This window comes from Lupinus angustifolius, chromosome LG13, assembly GCF_001865875.1.
Source record: "Lupinus angustifolius cultivar Tanjil chromosome LG13, LupAngTanjil_v1.0, whole genome shotgun sequence".
Lineage (NCBI taxonomy): Eukaryota > Viridiplantae > Streptophyta > Magnoliopsida > Fabales > Fabaceae > Lupinus > Lupinus angustifolius.
Window position 1 is genome coordinate 1,760,150 of NC_032021.1, and position 15,298 is coordinate 1,775,447.

At 33.7% G+C, this 15,298-nt stretch overlaps 3 protein-coding genes across 4 annotated transcripts; 1 reads left to right on the plus strand and 2 right to left on the minus strand.

Annotated features, from left to right (window-relative positions):
• Nucleotides 163-4,589, plus strand: LOC109325260 (probable transcription factor PosF21). 2 transcript variants are annotated; one of them, XM_019557516.1, is made up of 6 exons: nt 163-429; nt 600-1,308; nt 2,925-3,057; nt 3,257-3,341; nt 3,782-4,117; nt 4,157-4,524. In XM_019557516.1, the coding sequence occupies exons 2-6, from the start codon at nt 671-673 to the stop codon at nt 4,165-4,167; spliced, it is 1,203 nt and encodes a 400-aa protein (XP_019413061.1). In that variant the 5' UTR covers nt 163-429; nt 600-670; the 3' UTR covers nt 4,168-4,524. The 2 variants fall into 2 exon arrangements, with proteins under 2 accessions (XP_019413061.1, XP_019413060.1); XM_019557515.1 differs by having other exon boundaries at nt 3,782-4,589.
• On the minus strand, nt 5,830-7,276 carry LOC109325262 (RHOMBOID-like protein 13). Its single transcript, XM_019557518.1, has 2 exons — nt 7,229-7,276; nt 5,830-7,055 (listed from the first exon to the last, which is right to left on the minus strand). The coding sequence occupies exon 2, from the start codon at nt 6,857-6,859 to the stop codon at nt 6,047-6,049; it is 813 nt and encodes a 270-aa protein (XP_019413063.1). The 5' UTR covers nt 6,860-7,055; nt 7,229-7,276; the 3' UTR covers nt 5,830-6,046.
• LOC109325261 (fructokinase-2-like) lies at nt 10,210-13,692 on the minus strand. The gene is made up of 4 exons (XM_019557517.1): nt 13,235-13,692; nt 11,488-11,814; nt 10,783-10,899; nt 10,210-10,581 (listed from the first exon to the last, which is right to left on the minus strand). Exons 1-4 carry the CDS (start codon nt 13,631-13,633, stop codon nt 10,453-10,455), a joined length of 972 nt encoding a protein of 323 aa, XP_019413062.1. The 5' UTR covers nt 13,634-13,692; the 3' UTR covers nt 10,210-10,452.

The window sequence follows — 15,298 nt, forward strand, 5'->3', positions numbered from 1 at the left end:
AGTAACTCTATTTTTAAGACTAGTAGTGGTCGATGGAGTGTCTTTATTACTTCATTTCTATTTTAGTTCTATAATCATTATTTATTACTATTATGGGAACTACTTTATTTAGTAAAGAAATGAAGAAAAGCTCTATAAAAAAAGAATATTTTTTTAGCTTTGCAGAGAATGTATATTTGAGTTTTAAGCCTGGTTTCTAGATCTTGATTTCCCTCTGTCAAATCCCATTTCTCTTTCTCTTTCTATGTTGTTTCCATTAGAATCAGAATGAGAATGAGATGTGCATTTTTCTCTCAATACTGAAAAGCTCATAACTTTTGATTCTTTCTTTTACCTTTACAATACCCATTTTCCAATTCAACATTATTAATACTCTCTTCGTTGTTGATCTTCCCTTTCTGTCTTCCTCTGATCCCAACACTCTCAAAGGTAACATTTTTACTTCAACTTTCTCTCTCTTTCATCATGGTTAGCTTTTATTTCAACATAGCTTTAGGTTTAACCTAGTAATATTCTTAATTTACTATTATGGCCATTCAATTGGGTTGGCTTGGATTGGATTTTATTGAATTGTTTATTCTGTTTGCCTCTGTTTTTAGGGTTACCGTTTTCCATTTCATCATTACTACTATAGTTTTGGAGTGATTTAACTGAAAAGTGAACAATCTTAATGGATAAGGACAAATCCCCTGGTCATGGTGGAGGTTTCCCACCTCCCTCAGCCCGTTTTTCCGGTTACTCGCCGGCTGCAGCCCCGTTTAATGTGAGATCAGAGCCATCCTCATCATATCCTCCATTGGTTGACTCTGCTAGTGCTAGCTTTATTCATGATATTAGCAGAATGCCTGATAATCCCCCGAGAAATCGAGGCCATCGACGCGCTCATTCAGAGATTATCACCCTACCTGATGATCTTAGCTTTGACAGTGACCTTGGTGTAGTTGGAGGCGCTGATGGGCCATCGTTCTCTGATGAGACAGAGGAAGACTTACTGTCCATGTACCTTGATATGGACAAATTCATTTCGTCATCCGCTACATCGCCTTTCCAAGTTGGTGAGTCATCAACTGCTGCTGCAGCACCAACTTCAAGAGCCCCTGCCTCTTCCGCTGATGACATCGTTGTTGGTACTAACCAAAGGCCCAGAGTTAGGCACCAACATAGCCAGTCCATGGATGGGTCAACAACCATCAAACCTGAGATGCTAGTCTCAGGTTCGGAAGACATCTCTGGAGTTGATGCCAAAAAATCATTGTCAGCTGCCAAGCTTGCCGAACTCGCTTTGGTTGATCCTAAGCGTGCTAAAAGGTATCACTTATGAACAAATCCTTCTTCTTTGCTGTTATATTTAGATTCTGCAGTCACATGCCATCGAGGGAACTGACATGTAATCTCCTCATCATTTCTGAATTGATTTTACATAATTATTTGTCCTGCTGACCTCAAATTTCTGCATGATATTTGCCTCTTAAAGTTGTTTTTTGCCTTATTTTTCATTCATAGCTGTGTTTACATAACTTTTTTTATTCATAGTTGTGGTTACATATCCTATATGGGTGATTAGCATGGTATTTGGCTGTATTTACACATTCATGAATCCATTGCATAGGCATCACTTTATTTCTAGATCTCTTGCAAAAACTGCAGCTCTGGGGCTGAATTAGGTCACAGAAGCAAGATTGAAATAGGAATACAAGTGCTTTTAGAACCTCCCAGATATGATTTCTTTTCTACTGAAAAATGCTCATGAAATTATAATATGAGTAGTGAATGTATTGATGCTTGAAGTTTCACTTATTCTAAGAAAATGCCTCGCTAATGAAAGCATGAAACACTATAAAATCGCAGTAAAAGTGATTACTAGAAAGAAATCTTTTAGAATACTCTTAACCCTCATAATATCCTACTTGAAGTTATAGTATAAATACAGTAGAAATACCATAAATGAATAAAAAACATATAAGTGACAGGTATGTCCTTTGTCTTACATCACTTAGTTTTTAACACAGATGAAGAATCATGTACGCCGGACCTTATTGTGATATAAGCCTATCATTTCATTCCTAATTTCATTTGTAACGTTGGATTTTTAAATCCCTTGATGTGGTTGATATTTATGGGCATTTGGCTTTTTTTAATGTGGCATTATTTATCAATATGATGGTAACCTTAGAAGTTATTTTGAAATTTGAACTAAAACATACTACAATTAGTTTAGGCAGGCACAAATAAACTTGATGTATTAGAGGAGATACTTAAGGGGAGGGAATGAGGGAGCAAGTTTGTTAAAATCAACTAAAATTTATTATCAATTAAAAAGTACAAGTGAAAATAAAACCCAATTTTTCTCATTGTTCGACTTCTTGTCATTGCTCTGGTTGCTTTGAGTCTGTTAAGCTATTGGTAGTTTGATACTGTATGTGTTTATACTAGATTGGTCTGCTGGTTGTTGGTTAAATTTGACTGTTATATGTATGGTTTTTTGCTTCATGTTGCCCGTTACATTACTCTAATACTGTTGTGGTTTAAGCTGTTGAAGTTAGTGGCATCTTCCTTTCTTGTTGGCTATAATCGTAATGGGCTGTATACTGTACAGCAATTATAGTCTTGGAGGTACTTGCGGTTACTTTGTGGGAAAAATCATGGGTGTCTGCTATTTTATTCCCATATCCCATTTTCTGCCTTTTTGCTCCTTTGCCGATCAGCAAGAGATATATGTTCGGTGTTTACTTTCTGTTGTAGTAATTAACATTGCCGCCTGTGCGTATTTGACATTCCTGTGTTGCTAGTATGTTGGATACCTTGACATTCTTTTGTTCTCACCTATACCTGAAAATTAGATGGTGTGCTTTGTAGCTGTTGTACATTATTTTTTAAACAGAAAAAGTTTCCACTGTGACTAATATTACTTAGTTCTGTAATAGGATATGGGCAAATAGGCAATCTGCCGCGAGATCAAAAGAAAGGAAGATGCGCTACATTTCTGAGCTTGAAAGGAAGGTGCACACATTGCAAACAGAAGCTACATCCTTGTCTGCACAATTAACTCTCTTGCAGGTTTTGTCTTAGTTCATTATCTGCATCTTCTGTTGTATAGCTTTCTGTTGTAGTCTACTCCTATCAACTGGTGACTGTCTGTTGTTTCAATGTGTTAGTCCTTTTGTAATTTCATTGGTGTATTATTACTACATCACCTTCTGATTGAAAAGCTAATAGGATTGGTTATAATCATTGCATTGTGGTCTCTTGTGAGCAGAGAGATACAACTGGAGTATCTAGTGAGAACGGTGAGTTGAAATTGAGGTTGCAAACCATGGAGCAACAAGTTCACTTGCAAGATGGTAAGCTCACCCTGTTATCGATGTATTGTTTTACCTTGGTTTGTTTTGAGCCAGTTTAAAATAGATAAACTTTAAATTTATTTCAAAATTTAAAATTTATTCAAGCTGATGAGCTAATATGCAGACTGTAGTTTCTTGCTTTTACCTTGTGTTTGAGGTTTGTGCTTTTCCTTTATGACATTAGTAAGCCCTTCCCTTGGATTAATACATTTGTCTTGGGTAAAAGTGCATGTTCAGTGTAAAGTTGGCTGCAAAGTTATATTGGTTGGTTTCTTGTGTGCATTTGGACATGCTCTCCTACATGGAAAATGAGATTTCTTGATTTTGATTTGTATGTGTTTTAAGGATTCAATCCATGAATTCAAGTTTGCATTTTCAAGGAGAGTTCATCCTGATTAGCAGCTTTGTTAGAAGAAATAATTCTTTTTGTTTACTTGTAGCATTGAATGATGCATTAAAAGAGGAAATTCAGCATTTGAAAGTATTGACTGGGCAAGGTATACCCAATGGAGGACCTATGAACTTTGCCTCATATGGAGGGGGGCAACAATTCTATCCCAACAACAATCAGGGCATGCACACTCTTTTAGCTGCACAACAGCTTCAACAACTTCAAATTCATTCCCAGAAAAAGCAGCAGCAGCAACAACAGATCCTACAGCATCAATTTCAGCAGCAACATCAGTTTCAACAGCATCAACTACAGCAGCAACAACCACCACAACATCCACAGCAGCAGCAGCCACCACAACATCCACAGCAGCAGCAGCCACAACATCCGCAGCAGCAGCCACAACATCAGCAGCAGCCACAACAGGAACAGTAGTATAAACAATGGGAGATATGAAGTTCGAAAAGGAGAAGGGACTGAAGTATAACGCTCTATCACATGTAAATCCTTCTGCATGCAAGAATTTAGAGGCTGCACACATTGTCTTTGTCATCTTCCCCCATCACATATAGTTACCTTTTGTCTCTGTCTAGAGTTTGTTTAGGAAACAGTCATGTTATATTCCTTATTCATAAATGGTGGTGGTTAGATATTGAGAATCATGCATTGTTGTATCTTTGCTATGTAAAATTCTTTGGCACCTGTGTTTACGGATATGAGAGACAGATTTATGTTAAGTCTACCATCCATTGGTACTTCAGGTTATGGAACTTTTAAAGCTAAGTAGCAAGACATTCATGTACTTTGATTTACAAACAAGTTGTAGTTATTATTCTAGGCAATAAACAATCTTTCTCATCTAGTTTTGTGGCCACACCCACCGAAGTCAAACCCAACAATGCAACAAATAAAAACCTGTGTTTCTAAGGTTGCCCATAAAGCTCTCATGAACATAAATAATTTGAAAGACTTGGTAGTAATTGTCAAAATCAAATTTCATAGGTGGAACTATCCACTCATCCTTTTTCTCATAACTGTTGAGTATTGAGTATGAGCGCTGACTTGAATGAGGGTTACAATCCTTGCGAACCAGCATGGATGGTGACATTTCTTTCCGAGGAGGATCCTGTTAAATCGTTTTATCTTGAAATTCAAGAAAAGGACGTGATAAAAAGTTCAAGTACTTTATACTATCATGTTCATCATCAATACCAAATACTTTGAAGACTACAATCAAGGACAAAATGATTCATTTGGGGATGTGGTTACCTTTGACACAGCATATTTGACTAGTAAGTATCATGTGTCATTGGTTACATTTGTTGGTATTAATCATCATGTGCAATCTCTCTCACTGGGGTGTGGTTTGCTTTCTAGTCAGCAAATCCCCCAAAGGGTATTGTGGCTTGATGCTGCTGGAATGGCAAATCTCTCAAATATCATGAACATAGTTCTCAAATCACAATCAATTACTGTTATTTAGTCTCCATGCTGGCTTAATCTTTTCTTCAATTATCTTGGAATGGGTCAATGCTGATTGTCAACTATCATCCACATATAAGATGATAGGTTTTCATAACTAGTTTGAAAATACGTATAGATTCAATTCAGTAACCAAAAGCCAACAAAAAATATGAACTTTAGTTTACTTTAAAAATCATTTTTCATAAAAAAACTACTGCCCTATTATACAAGACTGATTAAGTTATATAAGATCTTTACTATAAAGATGAATGTTTATTGGTTAACTATCACTAAAGAATGAATCTGGATTCTCTTATGTACATAAGAGGGCCATGTCAGAAAGAAAAGAAACAAGTTTTCCTTTGAATATAACTAGCGACCACTATTTCTTTAATATACAAATTGCATTGGTGCATTCCCACCATTCTGGTTGAGAGCAGTTACTACAGCAGAAAAGCCAGAAATCATACAAAACCAAACCAGATAATTGTTTGATCATACAATCAGTAACATATTATAACATGATCTCATATTATAGCAACCAATTAGGATAGAATAGTATAGCTTAATATCATCTAATCCTAAATAATGCAACAAAGTGACATCTGAGGAGGAAGAAAAGGTGGTAGCAGATTTGCAAAGAGCTGTAACACCATCAAAACTGATATATAGTATCTAATAACATTCATTATCATGCAACTAAAGAATAAAGATGCAAACTGTAAAAGTGGATATGGATGATGCATTGGACAAATTCTTTGTTGGAAGAGTTAGAATCATAATGCTATAATATGGAGTGTGCCAAGGCAACATCAGATATCATCACAATGATAAATTGGATTGACAATAATCAGACAATGTCAACATTTCCATTGGGCAATGCAGTCATCTGCAGTGTTCTTCCATTACCTGATGCCAAAAACCGTACCGGTAAGGAAGGATCAGTTACAGATTCAATCTCGAGAAAGTTGAGGTCAACAGCACCAGATTTCTTCAAACTCCAAACAAAGACAAGTGCAATCCAACTCAATAATGAAAGCGCCCAGTAGCTATTCATCCCATGAATCAAACCCCACGCTATAGCATATCCGACAACAATCCCTGACAAATGGCCGATAAAACTCGCCTGAGGAACAATAATTGAGGTGAAAACGAGCGATTCAAACGGCGCGAAACTGATAGGAAGAGAAAGGAATCCAAAAAGTTCCAACTTGGAAGAAGGTTGCTTCACAGAAAGAATTGTCATCCAGCCAAAAACAACACAAGAGTATCCAACAGCTGTCACTCGGCGAAAATACTCAATATTGAATCTTTGAATCAATAAGTGGTACATTGCCAGAACCAGCATTCCTGACAAAACAACCATCACAAGTGTGTACTGCAAATAGTAGCCAACACCTAGGCCCATGTGATCCAATTGCTCTACAACCCCAAGACTCCAAAGTGCACTCATGTTAAAAACAAGATGAATAGCACTTATATGTGAAAATGCAGAGGTGATGATTCTCCAATAATGTCCCTCAATTGCAGTCTCATAACTCAGACCCACATGTGAATACCCAATATTTTTCTTCTGAATGTAGAACCAAATAGCACTGCATATTCCTATGATACAACTTGTGGCTGGTTTTTCCAAGATCTCATAAAACAGAGGCTTCCCCATTTCACAAAAAAATCCCAAACTGACACTCCTTCAATATGAGTTACACTTACGGTATTACAAAATTGAAACTTTTACAATCAAACAAGGTAATAGAGTCTATTCCATCCAATCCAATGATCCCAAAATCAAGGGTTTTATTTTTTGGGGAAAAATCTTAGGAATTATTGAGACCCCACTTGATGAAAATTTACGAAACCTGGTTATAGAAGAAGCAGGAAACCCTTTAAAACATAAAGGTTACGTCTTTCTGATCGGTGAAGGAAATAGAGTTGATGTACAAGTAGAATTGAAGGGTTCTATTCAGATTCAATTGAAAATGAAGGAATAAAGGGTTTTGGGATTTATGAGAAAAGAAGAATCTGAACTAACCTTTAGTTGCTAGAAGACGATTTCGATGGCCTAAGCTTTGTGTAGCAGCAATAATATTAGTTAACACCGACAATGCCTTTCATTATGAAATTGTGATATTTATCTTCATAATTGTGTGTTTATTATTATTGTAGCTAAAACTAAAAGAATAAAATCTAAGGAGAGGAAATATCCTAGTTTTATCTTAAAGATGCCTGTAATATTAATTAATTGCGTGTGTTTTGCATCTTTTAAGAGTTAAAGACTTCTCTTCTATTTCATTCAATATTTTATTTAAAATGATTTTGCTATGAAATTAAAAAAATGTAATCCACTTATTTCAACACTAAGTTTTTTAAACTTACTCCACATCTTAACCATTAATTCTAGGAAAATCTAATAGTTTGAATTAGTAAGTAGATCTAAACCATTGAATTTTCATAGAATTGATGACTAGATAAAGAGTAAGTCTAAAAAACTTACTCTTATAATAAGTGGATCATCACTCTTTATATAAATATAGAAAATAAAAATATTATTTTATGTTACTTCATTAGTTTTCAATATAAAATTGTTATATTTCTTTTTAAAAAAATTAACCATTATCTTAAATGGTTAGAAAAATAAATATGTTTTTCTTTAAGCAAATATATTATTAGGAGAAAAACACTAATTTTATAGGTTTAATTTTGATGCGCTATATAATCTTTTTTTAATAGAGACACTTTTCTTTTTGTGTTTCTCTTCAGTATAATCTTTCAAGACATATAAACATCTTTGAAGTAAGATTTGACTTTGTAAATATTAATATACATTCGGTGGTTGAATTTCTAATAGCATTATGTTTAAGAAACACAATTATCTATAAATTGTGTTGAGCTTTATTAATAATGTATATAGTAGTGTTCACTAAGATGGATTCTTCATTGAATGAGTTTTATATGAACTAAACTCGAAAATTGAGAGTATATTCACCATTAATTTGCATCAATAATAAATCAACCAGAAGACTCAATTTTAACTAGCATGTATTCCCAAATATTTCTTGCTTTTCTATTGAAGGTTGCACTTCCAAACACAACAAAACCTTCAAATTTAAGAAATGACTAATGTATATATTAGTGGTGGATGAGGGTAACCCAGTTATTCTACCATGTTCCACAGTCCAAATACTATAACCAGAAATTTTTATAATGAAATGACATTTTTGCTGAATTATACTGCTAAAAGATAAATGTGGCATTAAGGGGAAGCAACATATTTTTAAGGTAAACCATAATCTCACAACTCTCAAGCATGTTGGGAAAGACCAATTTAGTGAAAGTTGATAGGTTGTTAATTACACAGTGTTCCTTTTATGGAAACATGGTATAAAACATGTCATGGTAACAAGAAGAAGAGGTGGTAAACTCATTGTGACCCTATATGTCTTTATCACAACCCTTCTTTTCTGCATGCTATCTTTGATTTCCTTCACTGACTTCATCAACTTCTCCTTCAAGCTATAATCATCATTCTTTGTTTCCAAATTACTCAAATGGTAACTATTCAGAAGTTCCCTCCTTGCATACCAAAATTCACGTCCACGCCTAGAACATCCTCCATGATCAAGTTCCATGGTAGGTGTTAGTTGGAGGGAGTTATGATATGAACATGCATCACATAATGTGGGAGTGAAAAGACACTGGCTTTTGCAATGTATAAAAGGATTTATAAATATAAGCATACTACTTTGTTTCATTGCTTTAATAACCATAACTAAGTGGTTAAACCATAGAGGAAAATAATGTGTTGAGGTTGGTTGAGTTGTTGCACCCAATATTAACCAAACCTTGAAGTTTGCTGTGAAGAAATAGTAATAGATCATGTTTGGTCCAATAAAAAATTGTCACTTAATTATAAATAAAAATCTTAAGATATAAAATAATGTCTTAATCTAACTTGGAGAAAGTTGATTAAAAAGAGACATAAAAATATTATTTTGGGACATATAATCTTAAATGCTAATAGAGTACTTAATAGGTAGATATATTGTTCTTCCCACTTGTCTTGGACGCTCTTGGTTGGGGAACATAGATCTTCTCCCAAAAAATATTGTTCTTATGAAACTTCACAAAACAATATTACAATATTAATTTGAGTTTTTATGATTTTTCTTTTTAATTAAATGTTAATTTTTAATTAGATGGACACAAAGTGTGGCATAAATCAAGACATGTGATGTGATCTTCATTCTTACTTAGGATATATTTTTTCTTTCTCTTTCTTCGTTTTCTCTCAATACTTGTCTACTTAGTTTTTTTTCTTGTCTCTTCCCCCTCCCTCTTTCCTTCACTTTTTCTTTCTCCTTCGTTATTTGCTGTTTTCCCACGGTTGATAATGGTCTACAATTGTTACTCTCAAAACTTTACCTTCTTAAGTGTGCCTTTGTAAGGGCCTCAGCTAAAATTTGATCAAGTGTATGAAGTCCAAATAATCTAAAACTCTAATATCTAAGACCAACAAAGTAACTATTTTGTTCAAAAACGTATGCCATGAGAAGTTACTACTCTATGCCTCGAATTGTTTAATTAAATAAATACAACAATGTTTTTAGGATTGTTGCCAAAATCCCACTAGAGGATAACAAAGGTAAAATCTGCTTAGAAGTGCCAGAGGCTATGAAATCAATTTTTCTAAAATGGGTATACTCACCTCATTCAAATGGGTTGTGGATCCTATCTTCCTTCTAAGGTAACTAACTATTTCTCTATCATTTTCAGCACTCAAATAGAAGATTTTAAAATGTATCTGTGATGGAGAAAATATTTGATCAATGAACTCTCTGAACTTGACATATTTTGGTTGCAATGTAACCCATTTGGTCCTATGTTCACCATTAAATGTTTTGTTATGCTTCTTGTTTTTATACTTTATTATTATAGCAACTCACGTGCTCTAATAAGTACAACAATGTTTTGTTATGGAGAGAAGTCCTATCCAGAATTTATACCAATTCAATACATATTTAATTTAGCATTTGTATATCATCAACACATTAACCAGAAGTTGTATCCCCAAAGCTCACTATGATCTTGTTCATTCAATGGCTATCTAAAACAGAAGATATATTATCTGGGAACCTAGAAAAAGCACAGAATATAACAAAAGAAACCAGAAATAAATTCCCTCTTATGCTTTTTGAATGGAAAAGTGAAAAAAAGATGAAAAATTTAAAATAAAACCAAAAGATACTAGTGAGAATTTTATGCTTTTTGAATCAGGTTGAGGACATCAGGCTCTGTGGGAAGAGCAGGGATTGCTCCCTTCTTAGTAGTTGTAATTGCTCCAGTTGCATTTGCAAACTTCAGTACTTCCCTTAACCTTGGTTCATCCTGCAATTAATAATATGAGGAATTCAATCAAATCCGAGGATCTTGAACAATCACTTTCAGATTTTATCAAACCATCTATGCTAGATTGGAAAATCTTAAACAAGACCATACATTTGAAGACATATAACAAAAAAAATACCATTTTCAACAGGGGATATAATGTGAAGGTTTATTAAGGTGTATGTAATCTTAAGCACTCACTTCAAGTATGGTTTGATCATCAACGATCTTCGATAGTAGAGCACCAATAAAGGAATCACCCGCGCCAGTTGTATCCACTGTATTAACATGAAAAGCATCCACTGATCCATTGAAATTCTGGTTTGTGCAGAAAAGGAGAGTGGTTATTATCATATAGTAAATTTAGACATCACACACAAAACATGAGCAAGGGAAATCTAAATGCAGAATGGGAAGTTTTAATTAGCCAAGGGTCAGAGGCCCAAGAAAGACGGAAAACTACAGAGAGTACATCATATAGACTCATACAAAGTTGCAACCACCCCTAGTTATAAGCAAATACAATATAATCTGTTCTCAATATAACAACAGAACAGAAGTTTAAGTATACTCTTCAAAAGAAAAAACAAGACATCTTTCTTTTACCACAATTGCGGAGATTTGAGAGACTGTAACCAATGCAGAGGCAATTGATTGCAGAGACGACAAATCCACAATATTGTGGTCGCAATTGCAATTGTGGACCATAGGTTAAAACCATGGATTGAATATTTAAATCAGTCAATCAATAAGAATCCACGACTCAGGGCTGTGGCACACTTTGTAAAACAACAACTCGTGTTATCTGTGTATGTAATGCTTAAAAAATTTGAAGAGCAAACAAACAGACAAGGAAGGTAGGTAAAGGAAAGAGTACAAAAAATGAAGGCAAGGGTGGTCTTATACCTTGGTATAGTATTTGGAACCATCTTCACCAAGAGTGACAAGAAGTAACTTCAAGTTGGGGTGCCACAAGGAGAGAGCAGAAGCATCATCAACTTTTCCAGTAAGGAATTCAAGCTCCACATCACTGATCTTGATGATATCAGCCTTGTCCCATATGCTGAGAATTTGCTCACGAGCTTCCTCGGGTGAGGGCCATAAGGGTAACCGGAGGTTTGGATCATAAGAGAGTAGGGACCCTGCCTCCTTGGCCACTTCCAATGCCTTCAAGTGTGCCGATCTAGATGGCTCCACTATCAAGCTTATGGATCCATAATGGAATATTTTTGCCTGAAAAACAAATGTCAACTTTCACTCAATTACTCAACATCACATCACAAGGAGGAACAAATATCACCAAGTCCACCATCCAAGATGTTTGATGATTCCATTCTCAATAACTTTCATTATACAAAGAAATTTTGTTGGAAAATTATCAAATATAAATATACATATAACTGTAACATTACTCATCCAAATGCAAGGCACCACCAACACGAGCAAATTTGGATCTGATTTTTCTCTCCATATTATCCTTATTCAACCACGTTAAAAACATATTATGTAAGATACACTTTGCCAAATAATTTAGTTTTTCTATCTAAATTACACTAACCTCTACACACATTTGATTGAATTATATTTCACACTTCTCTTATTTCAGAAATTACATCACCACTTCCAAGCTTCATGTTATCAACACAGTACAGACTTAGAAAATTGTAACATATTTCATGTTCCATATCTTTTATCATTAAATATTATACAATTTGACTAAAATAACTTTACATTCTAGACTAAATTAAAACGAAATGAAATAAATAGGTGGTATAAAAGAAGAGTGATAAATAAGACTATAATTGGAAATTAAAATATAAATATGTATTAAGTTTTTAAAACATAAAAAAAAAGGTTTGAATAAGAAGAAATTAAAACATCAAAATTATAAATAGGATAAAGTAATTTTTGTATTTATTAATTGTGGTCCTTCACGTGAAAGAAAAGGTGAAATAAAGCAACCTCTCTGAAGTCCCAAACAGATGATGAGTAGTCCCTATCACCATCCTCCACATTTCTTCCTTCTTCTTCTTATTATTATTATATAAAAACTAAAAAACATTATTTTATGGTCACCACTCAAAACAACATAATTCTTGTTTTTTGTCACTCACACTGGAGTGGACATTAAAATTTAAGAAAACATTAGAAAACACAATGTAAATCGTAAATGATTAGATATATGATTGTTAAAAAGTGGATAAAAGCTACAAGCGCGTGGTATTATAGTCAAAGACATGCAGGCATTCCTCATCACAAGTCAAAGTACATGAATGACAATACTACTACTCCCACCCTTAATCCAACCTCATCTTAGCGCGTGAAATACACTGATCTGAAGAAAATCTGAAAAAATCGAAGCTTTTTTAAATGCGTTGGAAGAAAATAAAAATTAGATCCACATAGAAGTGGGTCCCGCTTGTCCATTTCATCCAACAGATAAATCACGTGACAAGACATGAACTAAACCAGCTTTTTGAGATCTGGTTGAAAAATGAGAACCGATTTTGATTTTAATTTTAATCTTAATCAGTGATGTGTTGCGTAATTTTCGGGTGTGTCTAGATATGCATGGTGGGACCCAAACACAAAAAAATAAAGAAAAAATGGTGAAGAAAGTTTTAAGAGAGAGAGAGAGAGAGAATTTGCGTACAGATCTAATGAGTTGAAGATTGAGATCTTGAGGCGTGAGTAACATATCAGCACTTGGGTTTCGATAGAACATGAACTCACGCTCTCCGTCGGCGCGTAGTGTCACGAAAGCTAGGGCAGTGCGTGCGCCTTGATCGAAGGTAATGCCATCGGCATTGACGTTGTTCTCCTTCAAGATCCCGGCGAGCATGTGGCCGAACTCATCATCACCGAGTTTTCCAACGAAGGCGGCTTTGCCACCGAGGCGAGCCACGGCGATGGCCACGTTAGCAGGTGCACCGCCGGGAGCTTTGAGGAAGCCAGGAGCCTCAGCGAGGGAGACGCCGGAGGTGGTGGGGACGAAGTCGATGAGCATCTCGCCGAAGCTGACGATGAGGCCGTTACCGGTGGTGGAAGCCATGGCGATTAGATATGCAAAGAGAGAATAAGAGAGAAAGATAATGTGTTCTTTATTTATATATAGGGAAGGATTATTTTTTCATTTTTTGGATAATAAAATAACCAAAATGGTTTATCTCATTTTTTATTTCTTTAGATTTCGGTGACAACGATTTGTTTTAGATTTATTTAATCTTCTCACGCTACACTAAAGTGGCATGCATTATTTCTAAGTGAATCATGAATAGATAAAATATGCTTTTTTCATAACATAACAGGGTTATTTTGGAAAATGTATAAAAAAGAGAAGAAAAAAATTATACATGGACGGTGTATAAGTTTTAAAATAGAAAAATCTATTAGATGATGAACTATTGTTTCTAATCATTAATGAGGATGAATCAACAATTGGAAATGTTTTTTCTATGTATTTTTAATAACCAGCATTTATATATAGATGTAGGAAGATCTGTTTGGGAAGTAAGGAACCCGTTGATATTTCTTAATCTCCACAAAAAAAAAATCTCAATATATAAACACAGAAATGAAAGTTTGATCTTTGGAAAAAATAATTCAAATAAATGATAAATAATATAACAATTATATTACATTATTTTAATTAAAGTGGCATACATTATTTTAATTAAAGTGTAACAAATTTTAGATTGTATAATAATTTTTAGATTATATGTATAACCTTAAAATTCAAAAGATATTGAATAAGTGCTTAGACATCTTACTTTTGCATCATCGTATTTCACCCTTATTATGGATTATCTTTCATCATATTCTTAATATTTCTATAATATTAAATATATTATTAGCAACACGTATGGTGCTGACATTTTATAGGCTTTGTTGGAAAAAATGAGGTCTTTTATTATCATAAGAAAATAAATTTTCTATGACAAAATGCTTGTGATTGATAAAGTTGATCAAAATTTTGAATGAATATGTTATATATAGATATGATTTTGTCATTGTTAGTAACTTTTTATTTCATCCTGTTCAGGAAATCTTGTCTTATTTGTTTTTTATCCGGTCTTTTGTTTTATGAATTTGTCCTACTTTTTAAAAAAAGTAATCCATATTAATTTTAAAGGGAAAATTTTAAATTAAAAAAGTATTGCAATTTATCGTTCAAAAGGAGAAAGGAATCTCACCACAAGAGCAATAATACTGTAATTAGGGTATGATAAATGGAAACAAATATTAGAAATGGAAATACTTTACTCTATGATATTTCATCTACACTAATATGAAATACAGTTGTAATCAACAATTTTTTATATCAAATTATCAATCCTCTTGTTAATTAGTTAGCTTGTTAGACAAAATATCAAAAAAATATTACCTTATTTGTTTTCACTTTCCAAATTTTAATATTTTTATAATATGGGAGGAATATTAATCAGGAGAAACATTCCCATAACATTTATAATGTTGACTAAAATTCTTGTGGACAATTGTTTTTTTTTTCATTCGTGGTGACTGTATCTAACCATATATTTTCTCTTACAAATCTTTAGTGGCAACATAATAATAATTTATTGTTTATTAATGATTGATCTATAAGTGATGTATATCAATTTATTGTAATGCAGGATAATTTATATGTTTATTTTGTAATAAAATATATAATTAATGGATGATATATTATACCACTATTTGGAATTACGTCACTCTC

Coding starts and splice junctions, on each gene's coding strand:
- LOC109325262 (XM_019557518.1), bottom strand. CDS start 6,859: ATGGGGAAGCCTCTGTTTTATGAGATCTTGGAAAAACCAGCCACAAGT.
- LOC109325260 (XM_019557515.1), top strand. CDS start 671: ATGGATAAGGACAAATCCCCTGGTCATGGTGGAGGTTTCCCACCTCCC. Junction 1,309..2,924: donor GATCCTAAGCGTGCTAAAAG/GTATCACTTATG, acceptor GTTCTGTAATAG/GATATGGGCAAATAGGCAAT. Junction 3,342..3,781: donor ACAAGTTCACTTGCAAGATG/GTAAGCTCACCC, acceptor GTTTACTTGTAG/CATTGAATGATGCATTAAAA.
- LOC109325261 (XM_019557517.1), bottom strand. CDS start 13,633: ATGGCTTCCACCACCGGTAACGGCCTCATCGTCAGCTTCGGCGAGATG. Junction 11,815..13,234: donor ATCTTCAACTCATTAGATCT/GTACGCAAATTC, acceptor TTTGTTTTTCAG/GCAAAAATATTCCATTATGG. Junction 10,582..10,782: donor ATGATCAAACCATACTTGAA/GTGAGTGCTTAA, acceptor TATTAATTGCAG/GATGAACCAAGGTTAAGGGA.